Source organism: Danio aesculapii, chromosome 16 (genome assembly GCF_903798145.1).
Source record: "Danio aesculapii chromosome 16, fDanAes4.1, whole genome shotgun sequence".
NCBI classification, from domain to species: Eukaryota; Metazoa; Chordata; class Actinopteri; order Cypriniformes; family Danionidae; genus Danio; species Danio aesculapii.
In genome coordinates, this window is record NC_079450.1 from 49276808 (window position 1) to 49301601 (window position 24794).

At 38.4% G+C, this 24794-nt stretch overlaps 1 protein-coding gene across 1 annotated transcript in view; it reads right to left on the minus strand.

Annotated features, from left to right (window-relative positions):
- bbs9 (Bardet-Biedl syndrome 9) overlaps positions 1–24794 on the minus strand; it is a 256360-nt gene that overhangs the window by 141779 nt on the left and 89787 nt on the right. The window contains exons 15-18 of the mRNA XM_056476114.1: positions 18214–18354; positions 13807–13902; positions 9716–9888; positions 6998–7150 (exon numbers count right to left, since the gene is read on the minus strand). Coding sequence (XP_056332089.1) covers positions 6998–7150; positions 9716–9888; positions 13807–13902; positions 18214–18354 — 563 coding nt within the window. The remainder of the gene's footprint in view (positions 1–6997; positions 7151–9715; positions 9889–13806; positions 13903–18213; positions 18355–24794) is intronic.

Consider the following 24794-nt stretch of genomic DNA (forward strand, 5'->3'; position numbering starts at 1 on the left):
ACCTCCAGATCTCAGGCCATTGGCCATTAATGGCAGAGCTCACGCAGACAGGAGGATCAGTGTTGAGCAGCATTTAGCCCTGTTTAGCACTCCATTTGGGCTCAAATAAATGAAGGCTGCTGGAGAGAGGCCTCCATTATGAGTGCAGGGGCCCCGCCGTGAGCTGTCATTCACTGGCCAACCACCTTCACCTTTCAACTGCTAATTACAGGGAGCCACACAGCTCCGTCAAACACGCACACACACATAGAAGACTTTTTAAAGCTCTTTTGCTATACTAGCAAAAATATTTGTGGGAAACACAGACGGTCAGTGCTCTATACAGACCTCAACATGTCTCTCTTTTCCTCAAGACTTCTCGCTGAACCTGAATTTAGAAGCATTTAGTTTTCGCTCTATCTGCATGAATAAACAGTCAGAGGAATTCTCAACTCGACTGGATTTATTTATAAAGCATTTTCAAAACCAAAACTGGAATGAAAACTATTTAAAAAACAAGAAAACTGAATGACAAAGACAACTTATGGGACTTTATGATCTCAAAACAGAATAGCAAAGTCCACTAAAGGAGGTCGAGCCTTCTCATTTATGGCTCCTAAACTCTGCAATAGCGTTCCTGATAATGTCCGAGACACACTCTCTTAGTTCAAAACAAGATTAAAGACCTAACTTTTTAGTAAAGCATACATGCAATGCATCACATAACTGCATGATGCATTAGTGTGCTCCATGCAGGTGAGTGGGCTTGACAAACCACAAGTAGGACACACTCCTCCTGTTTTAATACACCAGGCACTTTTTTTAGAAATCCTTCTATGTTTTATATGTTTGTTTGTTTCTGTGTTTGATTATATAACTCCTATTTTCATTTACAGCACTTAATTAACCTACTTTGCACTATAAGCATACCGCGCCTGAGCCAAAGTGAACTGTGCTCTGGCACATCTCTTCCAAACGGGCCAGGGCCGGCCAACTGAACCGCGCCTGAGCCCGATTCAGAGCACTCACACTTCTCAAACCATGCGGGAAACGTGCCTGGGCACGGTTTGTATAGCATAGTGTGAGTGCGCCCTGAGAAAGGTCATTGCAGAGCCTAGTAGTCATTTAAAGGATCAGATTGTTTAATCGATGTCATATTAAATGAATTATGTACAATTGTAATTACATTGATATTGTAGATATGGACTAGCGTCTGTTCATTGCTTGAAACTAAGGTGTGCAGTATGGATGTAATTTTATTATTATTATTGCCTTTTATATTCATTCATTCATTCATTCATTCATTCATTTTCCTTCGGCCTAATCATTTATTTCTTAGGGGTCACCACAGAGGAATGAACCACCAACTATTCCAGCATATTGTTTACGCAGCGGATGTCCTTTCAGCTGCAACCCAGTACTAGGAAACATCCATACACTCTCACGTTCACACACAGTCATACACCATGACCAATTTAGTTTATTCAATTCACCTATAGCACATGTGTTTGGACTGTGGGGGAACCAGAGCACCTGGAGGAAACCCACGCCAAAAAGGGGAGAACATGCAAACTCCACACAGAAATGCCAACTGACCCAGCTGAGACTCGAACCAGCAACCTGTGAGGCTATTGTGCTATCCACTGCACCACTGTGACACACACATACAGTTGAGGTCAAAATTCTTAGCCCCCTGTTTATTTTTTCCCCAATTTCTGTTTAACGGAGAGATTTTTTTCAGCACATTTCTAAACATAATAGTTTTAATAACTCATTTCTAATAACTGATTTATTTTATCTTTGCCATGATGACAGTAAATAATATTTGACTAGATATTTTTCAAGACACTTCTATACAGCTTAAAGTGACATATAAAGGCTAAACTAGGTTAATTAGGCAGGTTAGGGTAATTAGGCAAGCTATTGTATAACGATGGTTTGTTCTGTAGACTATTGAAAAAAAAAATAGCTTAAAGGGGTTAATAATTTTGCCCTTAAAATGGGTTTTAAAAAATTGAAAACTGCTTTTATTCTAGCCGAAATAAAACAAATAAGACTTTCTCCAAAATATTATCAGACATACTGTGAAAATTTCCTTGCTCTGTTAAAAAAGCAAAAAAAATGGGGGGCTAATTCTGACTTCAACTATGTATATACACACACACACACACGCACGCACGCACAGTTCAGGTCAGTCAGTCAGTAGCGAGAGACGGAAATGCATTTGCAGAGTTTGCTAGACTAATCAGCTGTCTCCATTATGCTTTATTTGTTTACTGTTGGTTACTAAGTTACCAATACTAACGTCAGCCACTCTAACAACTTGATGTAAACAGAACTGATTTGCATTTGGGATTTTTTTCTTTTTTGTGAACTTGGCTTTACGTTAGGATGGAATACCGACTGAGTCATTTAGTTTTTTAGTTTTTAAGTAAACATGCAATAACGATGTATAAATGTAAAATACATACAGTGCCTTGTTCTAATCTCAGTCAAACCCAGTGATGGGAATAATGCCACTATAAATAACTGCCGTTACTAACGGTGATACTTTTTTCAGTATCAAGTAATCAAATGAATTACTGTTTCCCCCGTTACAACGCCATTAGCGTTACTGACAATAAAATGCACATTACTGTAATTGAGAACACTGAAGTGGTTTTCATGCGAGCAGCGTCTTTCTTTCTCTGGGGGGTGTGTGTTGGGGGCCAGGGCGGGTCACATAACCTACCAGTGATGATGATTGGTGTTTGTGAACGTGGTGTAACTGAGAACGTGATGATTGGCTTAGATAGAATACATCGTCTGCCAATCAGAGGCAGAGTAGTGCGGCTGTTCATATACAAGCACGCACACAGTCAGTGGCACACACCAATGACCAGCAGTCAGAATGACGGCAACTCCAACAAGTTCAAAGGTAGCGTTTGTAAACTGGAAATGCAAGCACTACTTTTCCCTCGTTGAGGTGAAAGGCTAGTTTGTTTATATATTGTGCAACTTATGCCCAGAAAAAAAAGTGTCTTTCTGTATCAGTGACAATTCTAATCTAATGAAGCACCTCACATCGTCATATACCGCCACAAAATGAGTGGCTACGCAGGTGATAACGTGAGCTCGGCTACTAAAAAAGGAGACGAAGGCACGACGTCAAAACAAATAAAACTTAATTTTTCTTATTCCTCAGACACAATTAAACAAAATAATATCTAAACATATGGTTGAGGACATGTACAATGTTTTATATTTATTTTATAGTCATTAGACAAATTAGATTTGACTTTTTTTAAAGTAACGCAATAGTTACTTTCTCTGATAATCAGTTACTTTTATAATTACGTAACTCAGTTACTAACTCAGTTACTATTTTTGAGAAGTAACTAGTAACTGTAACTAAGTACTGTTTTAAAGAAACGTGCCCAGCACTGGTCAAAACTAATTACATTTGTAGTTAGTAATAATCATTAATATTGTCAAATTTTAATATAATTAATGACGAAGTTGTTGATTGGTTGTGAGGTCTTTCTAGCTATGCAATATTCCCTTTCTATCCCTACTATGCAGCATCGCCAACAGAAAGTGTTATGGCAGAGGACCAAACTCATTAAAAGTTTCCAAATACAACAGTTGTCTGAAGAAAGAATCCAGATGCAGGCAATGACACTCTCTCATATAATACTCCACATAATACAGCAAGATGTTAAGTTCAATTAAGCAAGCAAACATTCATTCGTTACTAGTTCTAAAGTGACATTTTCAAATGAATACCAGATGATTGGCCTCATCTTGCTATTTGAAATCTATGATGGTAGGAAGCAATCCATTACATATCAAGAAGTATTTAATGGCCGTTACTCCAGACTTCGGTGTCAAATCATTCTAATCGGATGATATCAAGAAGCAATTGCCACTGGAACAAAAACATCAACTTGAGATCCTGCAAACAAGTCAACAAAGCAGTTATGCTTCTTAAAGTGCAGTCACATTAGCAAAAGTTTGTCTTAAGTCAATAGTGTAGCTCTGTATGATGCACAAGCTTCAACAAAATGCATTTCCAAACCGAGAAGCTTTCTATTGGTCAGTTACATGAAAGTGTGAACAACTTGAATGAGTCTGTCATGTGTCTCCTAACAATGAGGCATGTTTCTGAATGATTTTGTATATTAATTTAAAGGGGTGGTCTAAAGCTGTTTCATGCATACAGGGTTATTTACACTGTTAAGGACTCCAAAAATCTCACTTCTGAGTGGTTACGACTCAATCTTACGTTAAGAGCCGAAATCCTCGTAGAGGCACTTTTCCTGGAAAACCGCGCATGTGACCAGTGCGAGCATGATAGCATGTCTTAGATGAGAATGAGTCCCAAAAAGTATGATTTTGGATGTTAGGAAAAACTGATCTTGTTCAACTGCAGAGGAGAATATAGCTGCTGGACTTACAACACGTCAATCATAAAACATCTGCTAAACTACATGTGTGTATGTAGCTGTTTAACTAGAAGAAGAATAAGTAAACATTCTAGTTGCATATACTGTGTATCTATTGTCAATAACACACATTATTATGATTTTTATTAGACATAAATAACAAGAAATCAGCATGCATTTTACAAAGCACACTTTTTTGTTTTGCTATGCTATATATGAAATATATTAAGTATATTAAAATGTTTGCCACCTAAGTACGTTTTATTTCATTGAAAGTACTGGTTTTTGACACTTGACTATCCATGGCATGCCTCCAGATGCTCGCCTCTTCTGGAGAAAACAAGAAAGTTGTAACTGTGCCTTAAAAGAACATACAGCTCAACTCATTGTTCAAGCTCTTGTTCTCTCCAAACTGGACTATTGCAACTCTCTGCTAGCCGGGCTACCAGCTAGTTCTATCAAACCTCTTCAGCTGCTTCAGAACGCAGCAGCACGAGTGGTCTTTGATGAACCCAAAAGAGCACATGTCACTCCGCTACTCACCCGTTTGCACTGGCTGCCAGTTGCTGCCCGCATCAAATTCAAAGCTCTGATGTTTGCTTACAAAGTGACCTATAGCTTGGCTCCTTCATATCTGCTCTCACTTCTGCAGATATATGTGCCCTCCAGAAACTTGCGTTCTGTGAATGAACGTCGCCTCGTTGTTCCATCCCAAAGAGGGAAGAAATCACTTTCCCGAACTCTCACATTCAATCTGCCCAGTTGGTGGAATGAACTCCCTAACTACATCAGAACAGCAGAGTCACTTGCTGTCTTCAAGAAACGACTAAAAACGCAACTGTTTAGTCTCCACTTTCCTTCCTAATCTGCAACTGCCTCTCTGGCTATACCACTAACTGTGCCCTCTCTCTCTCTCTCTCTTTCTCAAAAAAAAAAAAAAAAAAAAAAAAAAATTTTTACTAATGCTTTGCTTCTTAGACTTTACACACCTGAAACTTGTCTATAGCACTTGTTCACTGCTGCTCTTATAGTTGTGTGAATTGCTTCCTTGTCCTCATTTGTAAGTCGCTTTGGATAAAAGCGTCTGCTAAATGACTAAATGTAAATGTAAATGTAAAAGTATAAAAACTGAAGAAAAAACATGGAACTTTATAGCAACTTGATAGTTGTCTGAAACTGCAAAAACATATTTAAATATACGTTTGACTGCGATAACTTTTGTTCCTTTTCACACTGATAATATTTACAGAAACTCATTATCGACAAACAAAAATTGATTTTCCTACAGTTCTTTCCAGAGCACAACATATGTACACACTAGTGATGCACGGATGGCGGTTATATCCACGGGCGTTGCGGATAATTCACGGGTCGGGTGGGTCAGGTAACAAAAAAATACATTATTATTTATTGCGGGTGGGTCGCGGGTGGATGCAGCGGGACATGGCTGTGAACCAGCGAAAACCAGCAGTGAGTGGGCTTTGCAGAATGGGAAGATGAGACGCCCAAAATAATGGATGAAGCGCAAGAGTAGCCCACTGATTAAAATTTCAGTTAGAGGAGTCATCAGAGGAAAATCTGCTATAGTTCTGAGAGAAACAAGATCGCTTATTTACATGACTGCAGCGCCTTGCGAGGAGAATCTTGTCCATTCCTACAACAAGCGGTGCGAGCGAACGCTCATTCAGGGCAGCTGGCCGCCTTTTGGAGGCGAGGCGGAATCACCCGAATCAAGGCACAATAGATGCTGTTCGGTTTTTGCACAGTGTGAAGAAAAAGGCCAAGTAAACATAACATAGCTGCCGTTTAGGCTAAAGCGACACCCTTTTTGTTATCTTGTTCCTCTATCTGTAAAAGCTATGTCTTATTTTTACTTTCTGTATCTATTTGAAAATGAAGAGAGGGCAGTGTCCGCGACAATCACCCCACCGCCCTGGTCCTCGGTGTCGTACGCGCACTCACACCCCAGTCTCTTGTTTTCGCTTTCGGTATGAGGGCGGCATGATCATCTTTTGCCTAGAGCTCCAGTTCAGTTAGCTCCGGCCCTAACAGTGACCTATCATGCCTAAAACAAAGAATGAAATTATTAAAGTGACGATCGGGTGCGGGTTGGGTGCGGATACATATATCAGATAAAACTATATGTGCGGTTGGATGATTAGTATGAAGCCGAAGATTCGGGTGTCATTTGAGCTGATCTGCGCATCTCAAATACACACAAAACAACATGTCTATGATTTGCAATCAAATGCATTTGCCTCATCCATCCATCCATCCATCCATCCATCCATACATCCATCCATCTATCTACAGTATCTATCTAGCTTCATATGGACAATTTGAAGGACGTGTATCTGAAACATACAACAAAATGTACCCTAAATAATAGCCACTTTATAGTCACTCAAGATTAATGTGAGATTGATAAAAAGTGAGCAAGTTACATTCCCTTTAAGCACACAGTCTTTTAATACATCAGATTGCACATTTTGCTAATTGTCAATCTTAAAGTTTAATAGGGGGTGATCAAATCAAACAAAGTAGGGTATGGGTGAGATTCAGTATGATCAGGTTTAAAAAAAGGAATGTCTTACCTGACGGTAGGTTCCCTCCATCAGTGTGTCCAGGTTTTGAAGTGGCCCTGGCGTTTTGTCTTTAAATCGGGTCAGCAGACGGCGCTGGATGGCCCTAAACTGGACTGCCCTCTCTGATAGTAAGTCCTGATACTTCTGTGCATTCACACGGAGCTATAATATTAACATAAAATGAAGGAACATTACTCAGATGGTAACATTTTAACCTCATGAAGTATTTAATAGGGATGCCACAACATCTTTTCATAAATATATACAGCTAATAAGAATACTGAAGAGAAAAAAAAATCACGTTTAATATTTAGTTTTTACTGTGACATAAAAAATGGACTCTTTACCTGCATTTCAGATACATTCTATTTGTATAAAACATTTTTGTAAATTTAATTTGATGCAAAAACTGAACATCTTTGACCTATATATACAGGACTAGAGACCAATGTGTGACTGTGATAAGCAGTCACAGCTTCCGGTTCATGCGGACTTTAAACAATCACTAAATGCAGTACAGAATGTTACGTTTTCACACACACATGCACAACCGTAAACGCATCAACCTTTCACATTGTAATACTTACTACTCTTTTTACCAAGGTTATAATAGTTCTAGATTTTTCATTAGTTTTAGTTTTTATTTCGTTTTGACTTTTTTATTTTCAAATTCACTTCGTTTTAATTCGTTTTAGAGGGAGAATTACTAGATTTTATTAGTTTCTATATTTTGAAATTTTTCGCTACACAAAAGTTTTAGTAGGTGCAAGATTCAAAATCATCAGAATAAATCTTGCATGATAAAAACTCAACCAATTCAAATACAACAGCGCACAAGCTAGCAGCCCTAAGTTCAACATGAGTGCAAGGCTGCTTCTGAGGTTAGATACACAGTAGTGATCGGAAGTTCAGATCATTAACGCAAACCGAATCTTTTATGACAATTCCGCCATGTTAGGACTCAACATACCAAAAATATGTAGTCAACAATCATAATTTCAGTCAGTTAAAATGGCATGATCTGAGAAGTCTCTTACAATTAAGTTTTGCAAACCAACTGAAGCATTATTCACTTATTTAAAGTCCATTACAATTTTCTGTTATAAAATAAACTTCCAGATCCTCTCAATTAAGCTCTCGGTTTACCCGCGCAGCAGTTTTTTAAGTTTAGTTCAGTCACAACAGGCTGTTATGTTCTGTTTGTGTTTGGTTCACCTGCTTAATCACATTTGTGCAGTATTATCAGTTCACCGCTTATCAAATCTAATCTCAGTGTACTGTTAACTAATAACTAAATAACTCAGTATATATTGGTTTATTTCGAGTCAGAGGCGGGTATCAGGCATGTTAAAAAGTAAGTTGTTTGTGGATAAGTGCTTAACGTTACTGGAGACGTGAATCGTTTCAAATGATTCAGTTCAATTTGGTTGACTAGTTCAACCATTGTTACGGTTTAACTGGTGACCCTTGCCAGATGTAAACTATTCACGTTTGCACGTTCGTCACTTTTCACAGCAACAAAACATGCCCATACCAATTCAACATTCTTATTACTTGGTGTTAGTGTCATTGTAAACAGTTTTGATACTCGTGCTGAACCTTTTGACTATACGAATTTGAATCCCGTTGATGACGTAAATAATAATGACTTTTTTAGATTAATTTTGGTTATATACTGTTCTGCTACACAAATATTAAAATCAATACTATTTACAATGACACTGACACCAAGTAATAAGAATGTTTAATTGGTATGGGCATGTTTTGTTAATGTGAAAAAGTGACGAATCTGACAATCTGCAAACGTAAATAGTTTACATCTGTAAAGGGTCACCAGTTAACACGCTCACCAGGTAAAGCTGCAGTCACACTTGACTTTTCCTCCCATAGACTTCCATTCATATGCATGCGAATGCGTCAGACCGGAAAAGCAAGGTCATGCGTCAAGTTTCGCAAGTTGCTGCGGTGCAAAGTTCAAGCTTGGTGAACTCTGACCTGCGAAATCGCATCACTTCACTGCGTGAGACCAATTGAGGATTAAAACATGACCTCTCTGGACAGAAATTTAAAATATTGAACCATCGCTCGCTTTTTTAAATGTCTAATCATCTCGTTTAATCTCGCCCATTTTCGCAGCGGCACACGACAGAATTTCGCACACACAAAGCCCGGTGTGACCGTAGCTTAAACCGTAACACCGGTTCACTTAGAAGATCCGGTTAAAAATAACGTTTTGTCCGCGATCAGTATCACTAATATGGAAATAAAACCCATTATAGGGCATAAATGTGTTCAAGTAATACTTTTAATTCTGCTGACATGTCCACTCGTTGTTTTTGTAGCAAAAGCGAGGATGACTGGAGGAGAACTGGCTTGATCTGGCATTAGGATTACAGACTTCGAGGTGCCGTACGGATCAAACAGTAAATCTATTTACTACAGACAGCGCAAAATAAATAGATTTACTTCTAAAAGGCATACAGTAGGTTTATGTATTAAATACATTTACAAAGACGATAACGAAGGACGTTGCTAATTTTAGTTCGTTTTTTTTGTTCATTTTCGTTAACCATAATACCCTTGCTTTTTACTCATATTTTGAGTAATGTTTACAATGTTTACTTTTACTCTACTTCCCCTGCATTTTTTGTGTAAGTGATGATACTTTTACACGAGTCTGATTTTTCAGTACTCTTTCAACCACTGCAAGCAATCCAGACATCGCACCTCAAAGTGGTGGTCCACAGTCTCAAAGTACTCAGGCAACGGAATGGGTCCAGTAAAGCTGTTTCGAAAGTCTTTGACTCCAAGGGAGGCAAAGTGCTGGTCGAAACGCTGCACCAGCTCCTTGGCCACCAGCCAGATATCCTCAAAGCTCTCGCTCTGGATCCTGTAACGCTCTGTGGAGAGTCAACACACACTCACATAAAGACAGAGACAGAGCCGCGCTATCAGCCTTCCGTCTGCTGCACCTGTAATTAGCTCATGACAACCTGAAACAGATCACAGGGCTTCCTCGCATGATGGATGCGAGCGTTAGTGAAGCGTGTGCTGGGAGAGGGGGGGGCTGTGTGTGTGAAAGTGCGCATTTATGTGTGTTCATGAAAGACAGACAGAAGAAAGGGAGAGATAGAGAGAACAAGATGTCGATCCACACTGGCACCACAACAAAACTTTCATTAAGGGATTTGACTGACCCCCTTTGTTGTGGAAATAATCAACCACAGTGGCTTGTTCACCTCATAATTTTCCTGATTATACTAGCTTACAAATTTTTGCACTGTCTGGTCATGTTAAAGAGATGGGTCAGCCAAAGCTGAAAGTTTTGTCATTCTTTACTTACCCTTTGTTGAACACAAAATAAGTTATTTTGAAAAATGGTGGAAACATGTAACCATTGACTTCATATTATGGAGGTGGTTTTGGGTTCATTATCCCTTTTTAGACAACACTGACTATGGCTGTCTCTCAATATGCGTTCTTTAGCGGTCTTACGTCCTCGTGTTCTCGTGTAAGGTCATCATCAGCTGCCAAAGTTCAGTTCCAATACTCAAGACTGCAAGAACGGAGGACACGTGAAATATCCCGGATGTGTTCTTGATATCGGATAAAACTTATTTATCTCAGGAGTTTCCCTAAATGAAACGGTGAATATAAACATTGCCATGAAAGTCTTAATTAAGGAATTAACACATTAAGGGTGTTTATTTGCTGAAATTTGTATTAAAATCTGTTTTATTTATATTGTGCAATGTATAATTGTAAAGTTTTTATGCATAGTATTGATTGTGAAAAGGGGAAAAACAATAAGTTGTTGTATGAATGCTGTAATGTTTAAATAAGATTTGGTTAAAGATGCGCGAGGGTCATGTGACCATCAGGAAGAACCAGGGAAGAATGCAGCATCTTATTTCTCACAGGACGCGTTCTCTGTTCTCGTGGTCTCCCGAGTTCATTTTTCCGGGGTGCAAACGGGTCTCTACAAGAATGCAAGTCCGTTCTCTGCGTTCTTTGAATTGACAAACAGCTTATGACTATACACTCACCGGCCACTTTATTAGGTACACCTGTCCAACTGCTCGTTAACGCAAATTTTTAATCAGCCAATCACATGGCAACTCAATGCATTTAGGCTTGTAGACATGGTCAAGATCAAAGGTGATGAAAAGAAGAAAGGTGATTTAAACGACTTTGAACATGGCATGGTTGTTGGTGCCAGACAGGCTGGACTGAGTATTTCAGAAACTGCTGATCCACTGGGATTTTTACGCACAAATATCTCTAGGGATTACAGAGAATGGTTTGATAAAGAGAAAATATCCAGTGAGTGGCAGTTCTGTGGGCGCAAATGCCTTGTTGAAGATCAGATCAGGTCAGAGGAGAATGCCCAGACTGGTTCGAGGTGATAGAAGGACAACAGTAAATCAAATAACCACTCATTACAATCGACGTATGCAGAAGAGCATCTTAACCTTAAGCCTTTTAGCTAAGAAAAAGAAACTGAGGCTACAATTTGAACAGGCTCACCAAAATTGGACAACTGAAGATTGGAAAATGTTGCCTGGTCTGATGATTCATAAAGTGCGAATCATCTCAGACTGGTTTCTTGAGCATGAAAATGAGTTCACTGTACTCAATTGGCCTCCACAGTCACCAGATATCAATCCAATAGAGCACCTTTGGGATGTGGTGGAACGGGAGATTTGCATCATGGATGTGCAGCCTACAAATCTGCAGCAACTGCGTGATGGTATTATGTCAACATGGACCAAAATCTCTGAGGGATATTTCCAGTAGCTTGTTGAATCTATGCCACCAAGGATTAAGGCAGTTCTAAAGTAACTAGTAAGGTGTACCTAATAAAGTGGCCGTTGAGTGTACGTGCACAATAATGGATTTTTTTGTTTGTTAGTTTTTTGTGATACCGATACTAAATCTATACTTCGAAAATGTTATCAATGCCTAAACAGTGCCTGAATTGACACTTTATAAATAGTCACAAAATGATGGTGGATGACATCAGTTTTACTTTTTCCAGTCTTTAAATTTAATGATATAATAAAAGTTTAAAGTAGTGTCTGCATTGTTAGGGAGTGCGCTGACATAAAGAACCATAACGTTTTGGGCATCCTGAGTTTGAGTACTGGCTAGAGAACCTTTTCCAATCACACACACCCTCCTGCCCTACCTGTTGCTATGCTGTCCTCTCGCAATAAAGCCAAAAAACACTAAAAACACATCTTTAAAAAAAGAATACATTTTTAAAGGAGTGTTGTCAAAAGATTAATCAGGATTCTAATCCTAAATTAGATCCTAAATTAAAGTTTGTATCTACAAAAAATATTTGTGTACTGTGTATCTATTACACATATATAATACACACACATATGATAAAAATATATACTTGTTTATTTATATAATTTGTATTATAGGATGTTACCACTTAAATAAACTTTCTATACATGCAATACAGTATACGTAAACAACGAAAACACTAATTTTTAATTTGGATGTGATAATTATGATCCACAAGCTCAAAAGGTATTAAAATTTCTACATTTAAATACATTACAATAGGGTTCCATTAGATAATGTTAGTTAATATTTATTCAAGAGTTCACACTTAGCTCACGATTTATACATAGCTTGTTTGGCGTACTGTCCATGGAGAGAGCCCTGAGCTCAAGGGATCCTCGAGCCCAGGGCTCCCTCCTTTCACAGGGCGAGGGGAGACTGAGCTAAGGTCGATCTGAAACTCCCCTGCTGCTGAGGCCAAGGTGAACTTACTGAGAGTAAGACATTAGAAAAAAGGTTTAGGCTTATTTTATCTATAATATAGAGCACATTTGGATGGTGGGAGGAAACCGGGGAACCCGGGGGAAACCCACGCGGACATGGGGAGAACATGCAAACTCCGCACAGAAATACCAGATGGCCCAGTGAAGACCCAATGCCATTGGTATTCTTGCTGTGAGGCAACAGTGCTAGTCACTGGGCCACCGTGCCGCGGACAAAGGTGGAAGAAGTGGAGGAGGGGGGTTTCATCCAGACGAAGATAGTTGTAGAGAGGAAATGAGGATATATATATAGTGACTTGGGATCCTTTGATTGGAGGATCATGATTAGCTAATGTGGACCAGCTGGGTCAATCATGAGCACATGCTCCTCTCGAAATTAGTTTAAAATTAAACTTCACTTAACATGAACAATGACAATACATTTATTACCATATTTATTGATCCTGGTCCACATTAGTTAATAAAACTAAAGTCATTCATTGTTAGTTCTTGTTAACTCACAGTACTAACTAATGTTAACAAGCAGATCTAGACTTCAATAACCCATTAGTAAATATTGAAGTTGAACTATGAATTATAAATGCTGTAAAAGTATTGTTCATTCTTAGTTTATGCTAGTGAATGCATTAACTAACATGGTAGTCTGGAATACTCGATTGTGATTGGTCACGACATTCCAAGGGATGTTATTCCCAGATAACAATTGCATTACAGCAGAAAAAATGAATACTAAAACAGACAATCTTTAAGTTGGTGTATACATTTTCATTCAGAAATAATGTCAACTGGTGACGTGTGGGAAATGCGAAAACATACACACATCCAAAATCCAAGACATATCAATGCATATTATGTGTGTGTGCTTTTTTTGCTTGCTAGACTTAGGAATATGAATCTGAACTTTTTTAGATCCTTAATAACATGGCTTATACCTAAAAAAATGCATTATTAGCAATTGGTCAGATAAACATTTTTTGGAACAGATTAGGCACATGTGTGTGTTGGTGTGTGAAAACTCACGGGACGTTTTGGAGGCGAGGACAATGACCTTGGAACCTGTGATGAGTTGGAAGCCCAAAGCACTGCTGTCATTATTATCTGACTTTTCTGAGAACTCTAAACAAAACAAAACAGAAACATAGCAGATTGAAGCTCAGTCCACAGGTCTTTTTTGTGATGTGCGTTTTGAGCTTTGTAGCCCGTCATAAATGTCACAAAATGTGCAACCCAGGCTCCTTATAGATACGTACCCCTATATATATTTCTGGAGAGCACGAAATTTGTCCCAGGGGATTTGTTTTTGCAGTTTTTGTTTCCACCAGTGGCAGATCTCAAACTTCTCTGGCGAGTGTCATTCGCGCCTGCTGTTCTAGCATAAATCCACCAGAGGCCGCTATCGACTGACCGACCAATTATCCCCACCCACCCCCTTCCCTAAACCCAACCTACAGTGTTTTAAAAAAGCAATCCAGAAAAAGAAAAGCCCCCTGAATTTCACCTTGTTTTTAGATTTCACCACATTCTTACCCTGTTATTTACTTGTTTAATTTTTTGGATTCTGTTTTTGCCTTACCTGCTTTCTGGAACCGTTCTTTATCGGACTCAAACCCCGTCGCGGTCAACTCTCTGCATTTCAAGTCCGTTGACGTAAATTGGACAAACTGGTAACAGCAGGAAAGCCGCCCATACAGAGGTAAGCGGTCAACTGGTAAGCGCATAAAGGAGCAGCATCATAGTGCCCCGTAGCGTTCGTTTTAAAGACGAAATGCAGTCATACGCACTACTGGCTACATAATTCGTGATCTCTAGAAACGTATGTAGGGCTACGTTGAGCCTACGTTGTAAAATTTACACTACTCACCTGTGGTCTAACTATAGAGCATCTAGCTTAAAGAAGCACCAACTTGCTTATAATGATGCTTTGAGAATTTTACTAAGAAGACCTAGATGGATTGGAGCAAGTTAAGTGTTTGTAGGTGAGGGAGTGATCACTTTTAAAGCATTGTTAAGGAATTTTAGGTCAGTAGTACATGCTCTCAATCAGAGCTGTGGAAACATTGGTAGTGCTGTATTTTGTAAATTGTTCTGTTTTTTATACGTTATGGACAACACAGGATCATTCTGAAAACGTAGCCCTATATCCGTTTCTGGAGATCGTGAATTATGTAGCCAAAGGTACGTATGGCTGCCTTTAGTCTTTAAATCAAATGCTACAGGGCAGTATGACGCTGTTCCTTGTCGCGCTTACCAGCTGACAGCTTACCTCTGTATGGAGGACTTTCCCACAGTTACCAGTTTGTCAAGTTAGCTTGCGCAGAGAAGCTGACCATGAAGACGGCATTCAAGTCTAGCAAAGAACGGTTCCAGAAAGCAGGTGAGATAAAAACAGAAGTCAAAAAATAAAACAAACAAGTAAATAACAGGGTGCCATTTGTGGTAAAATCTGAAAACATGGTAAAAATCTGACGAGGGCTTTCTTTGTCTTTTTAAAAGCAATCCAGTAAGTGGGTGGGCGGGTCAATCTGTGCTTTTGAAAACACTATTGGTTGGGTTTAGGGGAGGAGGAGGGTGGGTCGGTCATTTGAGATTTGAGATCTCAAAAAACGTACACAGCGGCCTCTGGTGGATTCGCGAAAACAAAAACTCCAAAAAATGTAGTTCCTGGGACGTATTTGGCGATCTCCAGAAACGTATATAGCGGTATGTTTTCAGAATGAGCCTGGGTTGGTTATGTTTATAAAATAAATGCTTTTTTTTTTCCTTTTTTTAATTGGATTTTGAGTCTGTAATAAAGTTTGATATGATATATGATATGATATGATATAACTGTACCTTAAAATACAGTGTAACCATCTTTTTAATGCATTATTCTTTTATTTTAGTAGTGTCTTTTTTCTCTCTCCGTCTGTCTGTCCCTCCTGATGGCTTCTGATTCTCCTGCAGAGTGGCTGAATGGATGTCAGACAGAGATAGTCTCTTATCAGCACACAGGACGCCGGAGCACAGCGGATTGCTCCTTATCTGACCAAAGCTCAGGCCTCATTTTATCTCCGAAAAAAATTCTCTCTGAGCCCCGTCTACAGCACTCACCATGATAACAGAACACTGACTCCACTGCTCACCAAAAACATGGAAAACTGGGAACTATCCTAAAGTAATTATACTATTATTTTCTGTGTTATCCGGATTTCTGGTTCCTTCCTTTATGGTGTTCTGGTATTTTGGATTTAAAAGATTGGTCTATAACCCGCAGCATTGCCGTTTAGTGTCATTTACATATGAGTTTTGCTTGGTTTTTTTTAATATTGAGAGTGCATTTTAAATATTTCAAAAGAGAAATGTGAGATTATGCTTTTTGTTTTTGTGATTTCATCCTATTTTAGATGAAACCTGAGAGCTCTCTAATCCTGCATAGAAAGCAAAGGTTCAAACAGGTTTAAAAACTTTGTCAAAACCTTTCATGTGACATACAAAGTCATACGAAGCTCCAAGAACAAATTTGTGTGCCAAAAAATCTGCAAAATTGACTTTGTCTTTCATTTCAGATCAGGGTGTGTGTTTACTACAAGCAATACAATGCTACACTGCAGAGTCTTATGGTAATTATATGTCATCCTGCCCATAGTAAACGTGCACCCTGACAACCTGACAAGAAAGAGAAAACACAGTGCCCTCTAGTGGATTTGTTATTGGAAAAGTACAATGAAATGTACCGAAGCAACGTTTTTTTTTTATACTTGACAAAAATGTATGTAAAGGCACATACATACAATGAGGCTGGGTTGATCTAATTAAAAATCATTATAATTCCTTAAATCCAAACAACTTTATCAGAAAAATCAAACAATTTCTTGTTTTGATTGCGGTTTGATGCTCATTGATGTGGATTGACAGATATAAGTGAGCCTCAGTTCAAACAGCATAGCTCAGCACAAGTAAATACAATCAATCATGTCTATACATTTACATAACAGTGCATTTTAGTTATAGCATGTGAACATCTCACGGTTAAAGAAATCACAAAAAACTGTGTACAAAGATGTCAGTGAATCAGATTGTAAACAATAAGGGACAGCACATTACATTTACCGCAGCTAAATTATTCAGTGACCATCGGATTCTCCAATTATTACCTATATCTTCAGAATTTGTTACTTAACCCTTTAATGTCTTAATTGTTTAATATGGATGTTTAAAGTCTATGTAAAATCTAAATTTGCATTTTTTTTTTTTACTAGCTCACATTGTTATTCTTTAGGTGAATAATATATCCGTTCAAATTCATTCAATAAAAAAATTTGGTTGTCTAACCATGTCGAGAATTCCAGACCGAGAACGATTTGTAATCGTGCCGCGCCGTTCCAGGTCAAGTGGATAAACAACCGTAATCGTACCGAAGTGTTCTTAGAACGGTTCAGCACGATAGTGGAAAAGCGGCTATAGACTATAAAGAGAGCACCCACACACACACACACATCTGTGCTGAGTCTTGTTATACTGTCATTGTGAACATTTTGACGTGTTTTCCTTGCCTTGTTTGTTTATGTTGGCTGCTCCCTACCTGTACTGACTACTCGCCTGTGTATTCGACTACAATTCTGGATTTGCATACATCTGTTTGCTCCTGTGTTGACTGTTGCTTGCCTGACTATTCTTGATAAACCTTCATTTGAATCTGCACTCCATTGTCAGTGTCCCACTTCACATTACAACAGTAAAATATCTGTAGTCTTTAATGAAGCATGATATATATTCAGGACAGAAATGGTATAAAAAGTAAATTGTTTGTTTTGAAATTTGTGAGATGGAATTTGTCCACTAATAATCCCGAAACACGCGTTGTTGTTGTTATCATGTGGTGGATCCAGCCAATCGTGTAACATCGGTGTCGTCATCACAGCTCCTGCAGTCGCTCTTCATATGCTACACCAGCTGAGTCTGCCGTCTGATCTTTGAGCGCTGTCACGATACTTTAATGATACATGTGACAGTCACGTGGCGTCTGCGCACGTCAAGCCAGACAAAATTTCTAACCGGCTTTAAAATTTCAAAAGATTTCAATCGGTCTGTGCAGCGCTGCATGAAGTCGAACGCAGCTACTCTCTTACCATTAGTTTGCTATGAGGTAATGATGCAGAAAAAGAAAGCCCCGCCCCCCTACGGAAATAAAAGTCTCAGCTTCCAATTGAGGTGGACTTTCATTAAAACAATCATAGATAAAGTTATGAAAGCCTCACATATTTGATTGGAGTCAAAACCAATTTTTTTATTAGATTTGCATTAATGTATAAACTGCCTACTTTACCCTTTATGCATACAACTTTAATAATACATCTAAAAATAACTAGCCATTGAAACCAACAGCTTGAGCTCTGCTGTTAACTGTGGCTGTTAATGCTGATAATGTGATGCGCTTTTATTTGGTACCTGGGAAGACTTCACTGAGGTTGACAGGAGGTTTGTTGGTGTCCACGGTAATCTTGTACTTGGCGTTTTTGATGGCTGAAGAAGGGTAACACACCAACCGAAGAGGCAGGCTGAATTTACACTGAGACACCCGAGGGATACCTGACAGCAGAAACACAAACACAGAGACATTAACCTCTTCAAATCATTCAGGTCAATCAACATTACTTTTAAATCCACATTACTATTCAAAGTTTCACATTCCGACTACACTGTAAAAATATATATATATATATATATATCGTAATAAAATTTTCTAGTCATCTTAACTTTCATTAGTCAAACTGACTCAAACATTAAGGTACCTCATGTAAACATTTAGTTGAAAGTTGACTAACTTATTAAAACATTTGTCCCTTTTATCAGTGTAGACTTCATTCCTTTAACCCTGAATTACTTCAGCTTAGCAAACACCAACATGTACAACACCTAATTCATTCTCTTCCCTTGAGGTGATGCAAAGTCATTTCTGCTGAAAGTTTGAACAGATGAATTCATTTTTCTTCAGCTTAGTCTCTCGAGGTTTCCGCTACATTCATTCTTCCATGGCGGGGCGCCATGCCAAAATTGATCCCGACACGGCAACATTACAGCTTCTTATTCAAAACATTTAGTTGTTTTTTTTTAATAGCAGGTGATAATCGCACCAAAACGTATTCAAAGGAAAGTGAACTATAACAGCGCGAACCTTTCTGTAGCCGTAGTAATGCTGTGCGTTATTTGTTTAACTCTTTAAGGTTACGTGCTGACTGACTGACTGGCTGACTGACAGGTGCGTGATGTGTGAGGCCAGCAAACACGACGTATAACCGTTTCACTTTACTTCAGGACGCATTAATACCATGGTTTCCGCTACATTCATTCTTCCATGGCGGGGCGCCACGCCAAGATTCATCCCGCCACGGCTACATTATAGCTTCTTATTCAAACATTTTATGTTTTTTAATAGCGGGTGATAATCACACCAAAACGTATTAAAAAGGTAAGTGAATTATAACAGCGCAAACTTTTCTGTAGCCGTAGTAGTGCTGTGCGTTATTTGTTTAACCCTTTAAGGTTACGTGCTGACTGACTGACTGGCTGACTGACAGGTGCGTGATGTGTGAGGCCAGCAAACACGACGTATAGCCGTTTCACTTTACTTCAGGACGCATTAATACCATGGTTTCCGCTACATTCATTCTTCCATGGCGGGGCGCCACGCCAAGATTCATCCCGCCACGGCTACATTATAGCTTCTTATTCAAAACATTTTATGTTTTTTAATAGCGGGTGATAATCACACCAAAACGTATTAAAAAGGTAAGTGAATTATAACAGCGCAAACCTTTCTGTAGCCGTAGTAGTGCTGTGCGTTATTTTTTAACCCTTTAAGGTTACATGCTGACTTACTGACTGGCTGACTGACAGGTGCATGATGTGTGAGGCCAGCAAACACGACGTATAGCCGTTTCACTTTACATCAGGACGCATTAATTCCATGGTTTCCGCTACATTCATTCTTTCATGGCGGGGCGCCACGCCAAGATTCATCCCGCCACGGCTACATTATAGCTTCTCATTCAAAACATTCTATTTTTTTTAATAGCAGGTGATAATCGCACCAAAACATATTCAAAGGTAAGTGAATTATAACAGCACGAACTTTTCTGTAACCGTAGTAATGCTGTGCGTCATTTGTTTAACCCTTTAAGGTTATGTGCTGAATGACTGACTGGCTGACTGTGACAGGTGCGTGATGCGGGAGGCCAGCAAACACGATATATAGCCGTTTTACTTTATTTCAGGACGCATTAATACCGGAGGCATTCGTAAATATTCCTAGCAAATCTAATAAATGCTGGAGACATACTCTTTACATAAACGCACTAAATAGTACCTCAGCAGGGTTTATTTGAGAGCGCACAAGAAGATCAGCGCACTCTTAAAGCGGCTTATATTTGAGTGGGCGTGAAAGAAGTTTTGTGCATGAGCAGAGGAAATCGGCGCGCTAGCAAAGAGATCCGCATGCTCGTAGGCTATTACATAAATGCGATCTCGACTTGTAATACTGCGCTCACAACATTTGTCATTGAAATAACGCCACAGGTAGCTGGAAGATCTGTGTAAAAAAGGCCTGCCGCCACAGCAGGAAAAAATCCTAGAGGAAACACTGAATACCGATCTGTAGGTCTATTGGAGACATTCAGAAATATTCCTAGCAAATCTATTAAATGTTGGAGACATACTCGTTACCTAAACGCACTAAATCGCACTTCAGCATCGTTTATTTGAGAGCGCACAAGAAAATGGACCTGAGCAGCGTATATTTGAGGGGACGTGCAAGAAGTTTAGTGCACCAGCAGAGGAAATCGGCGTGCCATAGATATTTACGTTAGATGTCGCCTACCCTTTTGTTGTCTATTGGAAGGAAGGCGTCAATAGAGCTGCCATTTTTGTACAGGGTTGCGCTCCATTGAAATGAATGCGAGACCAAGGTGCAGTGGAGGACTGTGGCTATCAAGAGCCAGAGAAATACACAAATAAGCATATATCTATGATCGGGAGTTCTCCCGGTGGTCATTATGCAAATATTTTTTTAAATTACGAAAATTATAATTTTACATCACTTTTCTACATTGAAGGACAAGTGACTGCACGGGCATTGCTGACAAAGAACAAGTGTTCGTGTGTATGGAAATGTACAATCCACCCTCCCTGTTAAATTTGATCTAATCTATGTCCTAAAACACACCCCCTCTCCTGCTTTCACTTCTCATTTCGCGATTAGTTTGTGAATGAATCTCTGTTATGAGCCACTCGTTTACTGAGCGGACAATAATAACGTTACAAGTTTCTGGAACCGCAGCGTCTTGTTGTCATATTTCATAACATTGTTTGCTTATTTTATTCAACAAAACTACCATAAGCTTGGTATTTAGTGCAAGTTGGAGCTACTTTGCCTTATGGTGAACGCAGTAAGTGATTGTATTATCATCAATAACGCTACTTGTTTAGCACAAAAGTTCATAACATACAAAAACATAAGAAACTGAATTTTACCTATGAAATGTTCTGCCTTTGTGCTTTGTTTTCTTTATTTGCTCGTTAATACACCTGTACACAGTGCTAAAGTCCAGCATCTTCACGTTGGCACACTGTCTTGACTAGTGCTGTTGAATGACATTTGTCCTGGGAGCACTGTACAAATGTGGCGGGGCTATTGACGCATGCTCGGGATCAGTATGTCATATCTAGTGTATATATCTGTGTCGGCACGCAAGCAAAGAGTGATCTCGACTTGTCATACTGCGCTCACAACATTTGTCATTGAAATAAAGAAACAGGTTGTTGGTAGATCTGTGTAAAAAAGGCCTGCCGCCACAGCAGGAAAGAAATCCTAGAGGAAACACTCTCTTATTTATCTGGAGTCGCCACAGCGGAATGAACCACCAACTATTCCAGTATATGTTTTACGCAGTGGATGCCCTTCCAGCCACAACCCAATACTGGGAAACACCCATACACACTCACATTCAGACATACACACTCTATGGCCAGTTTAGTTTATTCAATGCGCATGTCTTTGGACTGTGGAGGAAACCCACACAAACATGGGGAGAACATGCAAACTCCACACAGAAATCCCAACTGGCCCAGTCTGGACTCGAACCAGCAACCTTCTTGCTGTAAGGCGAAAGTGTTAAACGCTGAGCCGCTGTGCTGCACTGAACAGAATCAGATACTGGAAATATCTAGTATCAGTGTGTGTGTGTGTAGTAAATCAGTGCATCTGGAGTTTTATTAATGCTTTCCTGTTATGTCTCAAAGGTAATGGAAAGCAAACTGTGCTGTGTGGCTACACAAAACAGAGCTAATGTGTAACTTTAGAATGTAAAAAAAAAAGTCATAAAAAATGTACAGTATCTTTGTAAAACATTGACAACAATCAAAAATCATCAGTTACAAATAAATAAATAACTGAAGAGTTACACATAAAGAGTTTACGTATACTATTGTATACTTGTCGGTGGTTGCTTTTGTTAAACTGAGCTAATTTAGGGTTAAAGGAAAGAAGTGTACACTGTTAAAAATGATACAGACAAATGCTTTTACGTAGCTTTAACATTCATTCATTCATTTTCCTTCGGCTTAGTCCCTTTATTCATCAGGCGTCAGCACAGCAGAATGAACCACCAATTTATCCAGCATATGTTTTACACAGCGGATGCCCTTTCAGCTGCAACCCAGTACTGGGAAACCCATACACACGTTTCAATTCAATTTTTATATGAGGTAACTTAATATTTTTTGGCAGTTGGACTAATGCGAGTCAAACATTAGATCAGTTGAGATGACTAGAGAATATCATTCGATTAAACTAAACAATGTAAGGCAGTACGAATGTTTTGCTTTTTACTGCTAATGAAACTATAAGCTATAATCATTAACAAATACGGTTTCTTTTTAAATCGAATGAAGTATCATGCTGGAAATTCATGATTTATTTACAGTAGATAGATAACTGGCGACACAGTGGCTCAGTGGTTAGCATTGTCACCCTACAGCAAGAAGGTCGCTGGTTCGAGTCCCGGCTGGGTCAGTTGGCATTTCTGTGTGGAGTTTGCATGTTCTTCCTGTTTTGGCGTGGGTTTCCTCCGGTTTCCCCCACAGTCCAAAGACGTGCTACAGGTGAATTTAATAAACTAAATTGGCCACAGTGTATGTGTAAAACTGTGTAAAACTTGCAATTTGCTGGATAAGTTGGCGGTTCATTCCGCTGTGGCGACCCTTGATGAATAAAGGCACTAAGCTGAAGAAAAATGAATGAATTAATGAACTAGATAATTTGTAACTAATTACACCAACGCTGCACTGTAAATAATATCTGTTAATTAACAGTTTCTGTATTTGGGGTTTTCAGTTTATTTAACGGATGTGAATTGCATTATGGGACCTTGATCTCTGCTCTGTTGACTTTCGATGTTGAAAATTCAACTCTACAGTTTAAAAAAAGTGACATTTTAGTCATTTAAAATAATATATTGCATAAGAAAAATAATATGTTGAGAATTATGTCTTTGTAGCATAATATACAACACCAGCCCAGACAATAAATCACTTTAAACTATTAAAATGTTAATAAAAGTCACTTTTTCAAACTTTTCATGGTTAAAAGTTCCATAATGCAATTCAAAAGCATGAAAAATAGGGAAAAATAAAAAACATGAAACACAAAATACGAAAATCTGCTATTTTCTAGATAGTTTTTACAATGTGTTGTACACTTGTTGAGAAATAAAAAATCAGCATCACTCCCCCATTACTGATTTCTTAACACTTCTAATGTTAAAACATTTTCTTTTGCATAAAATAACATGAAAATGGAATGATGACAACATTTTTATTTTAAATATGAAAGAAATGTCATCAGTAGTTTTCAGAATAATTTAAATGAATTTAATGAATGAATTTAAATACAAAGAAGCTGTAGAATCTTAATAAAACACTTTTATGAAACACTAGCATGCTGCATGAGCTTCAGCTTTACATTATTGAAATATTACCTTAAAATCTTACTGTTATTTTAAACTACTATGGGGTTTCAGCTGACAAAAGTTGGCAGTTCGGCACAATCTGCTCCAGAGCAAAGCAGACAGACATGTAATAAACACACCCTTCTGTCTGGCAGATAAGGAGTAAAATCACCTGTATGACGCTGTAACCTCCCCTTCCCTCTACTGGACACATCTACTACTGCAGCAAATGTAGATCATAAATGCTTTTGGGAATTAAAATATTGCTTTACCAATGTGTTGTCTGTATTCTGTATATATCGTTTGTTGTCCTTCAAGTCAAAAATGTCCCGTCTTAACCATTAAACCACTAAAACAAAGCAGATACATTTATTTGCAATCCTTAAATCTATTTTGCATAAAGAAACAACCTTATCTTCATCACAAAGGCTGTGAATGTCTAGGTTTTTCACTTATCAGTGTGGAGTTTTTCATCAATGTTTAATCAGTGGGCATCATTCATTTCTGACTAAAGGGAGTATTTTCTAATGCTAAAAATACCTGCATACAGTTGAAGTCAGAATTATTAGCCCTCCCGAATTATTAGCCTCTGTATATTTTCCCCTGATTTCTGTTGAACAGAAATACAATTTTTTTTCAACACATTTCTAAACATAATAGTTTTAATAATTAAAAGTTTAAATAATAACTGATTTCTTTTATCTTTTCCATGATGACAGTGATAATAAAGGTTTAACTAGGATAATTAGGCAAGTCATTGTATAACAATGGTTTGTTCTGTAGACAATCGAAAAAAAATTGCTGCAAAAAAATAATATTAACCTTAAAATGTTGTTTTTTTTATTAAAAATGTTTTTATTCTAGCCAAAATAAAACAAATAAGACTTTCTCCAGAAGAAAAAATATTGCAGGAAATACTGTGAACAATTCCTTGCTCTATTAAATATTATTTGGAAAATATTTGAAAACGGAAAAAAAAATTAATTGTACAGGAGCGCTAACGATTGTGACTTCAACTGTAAGTGT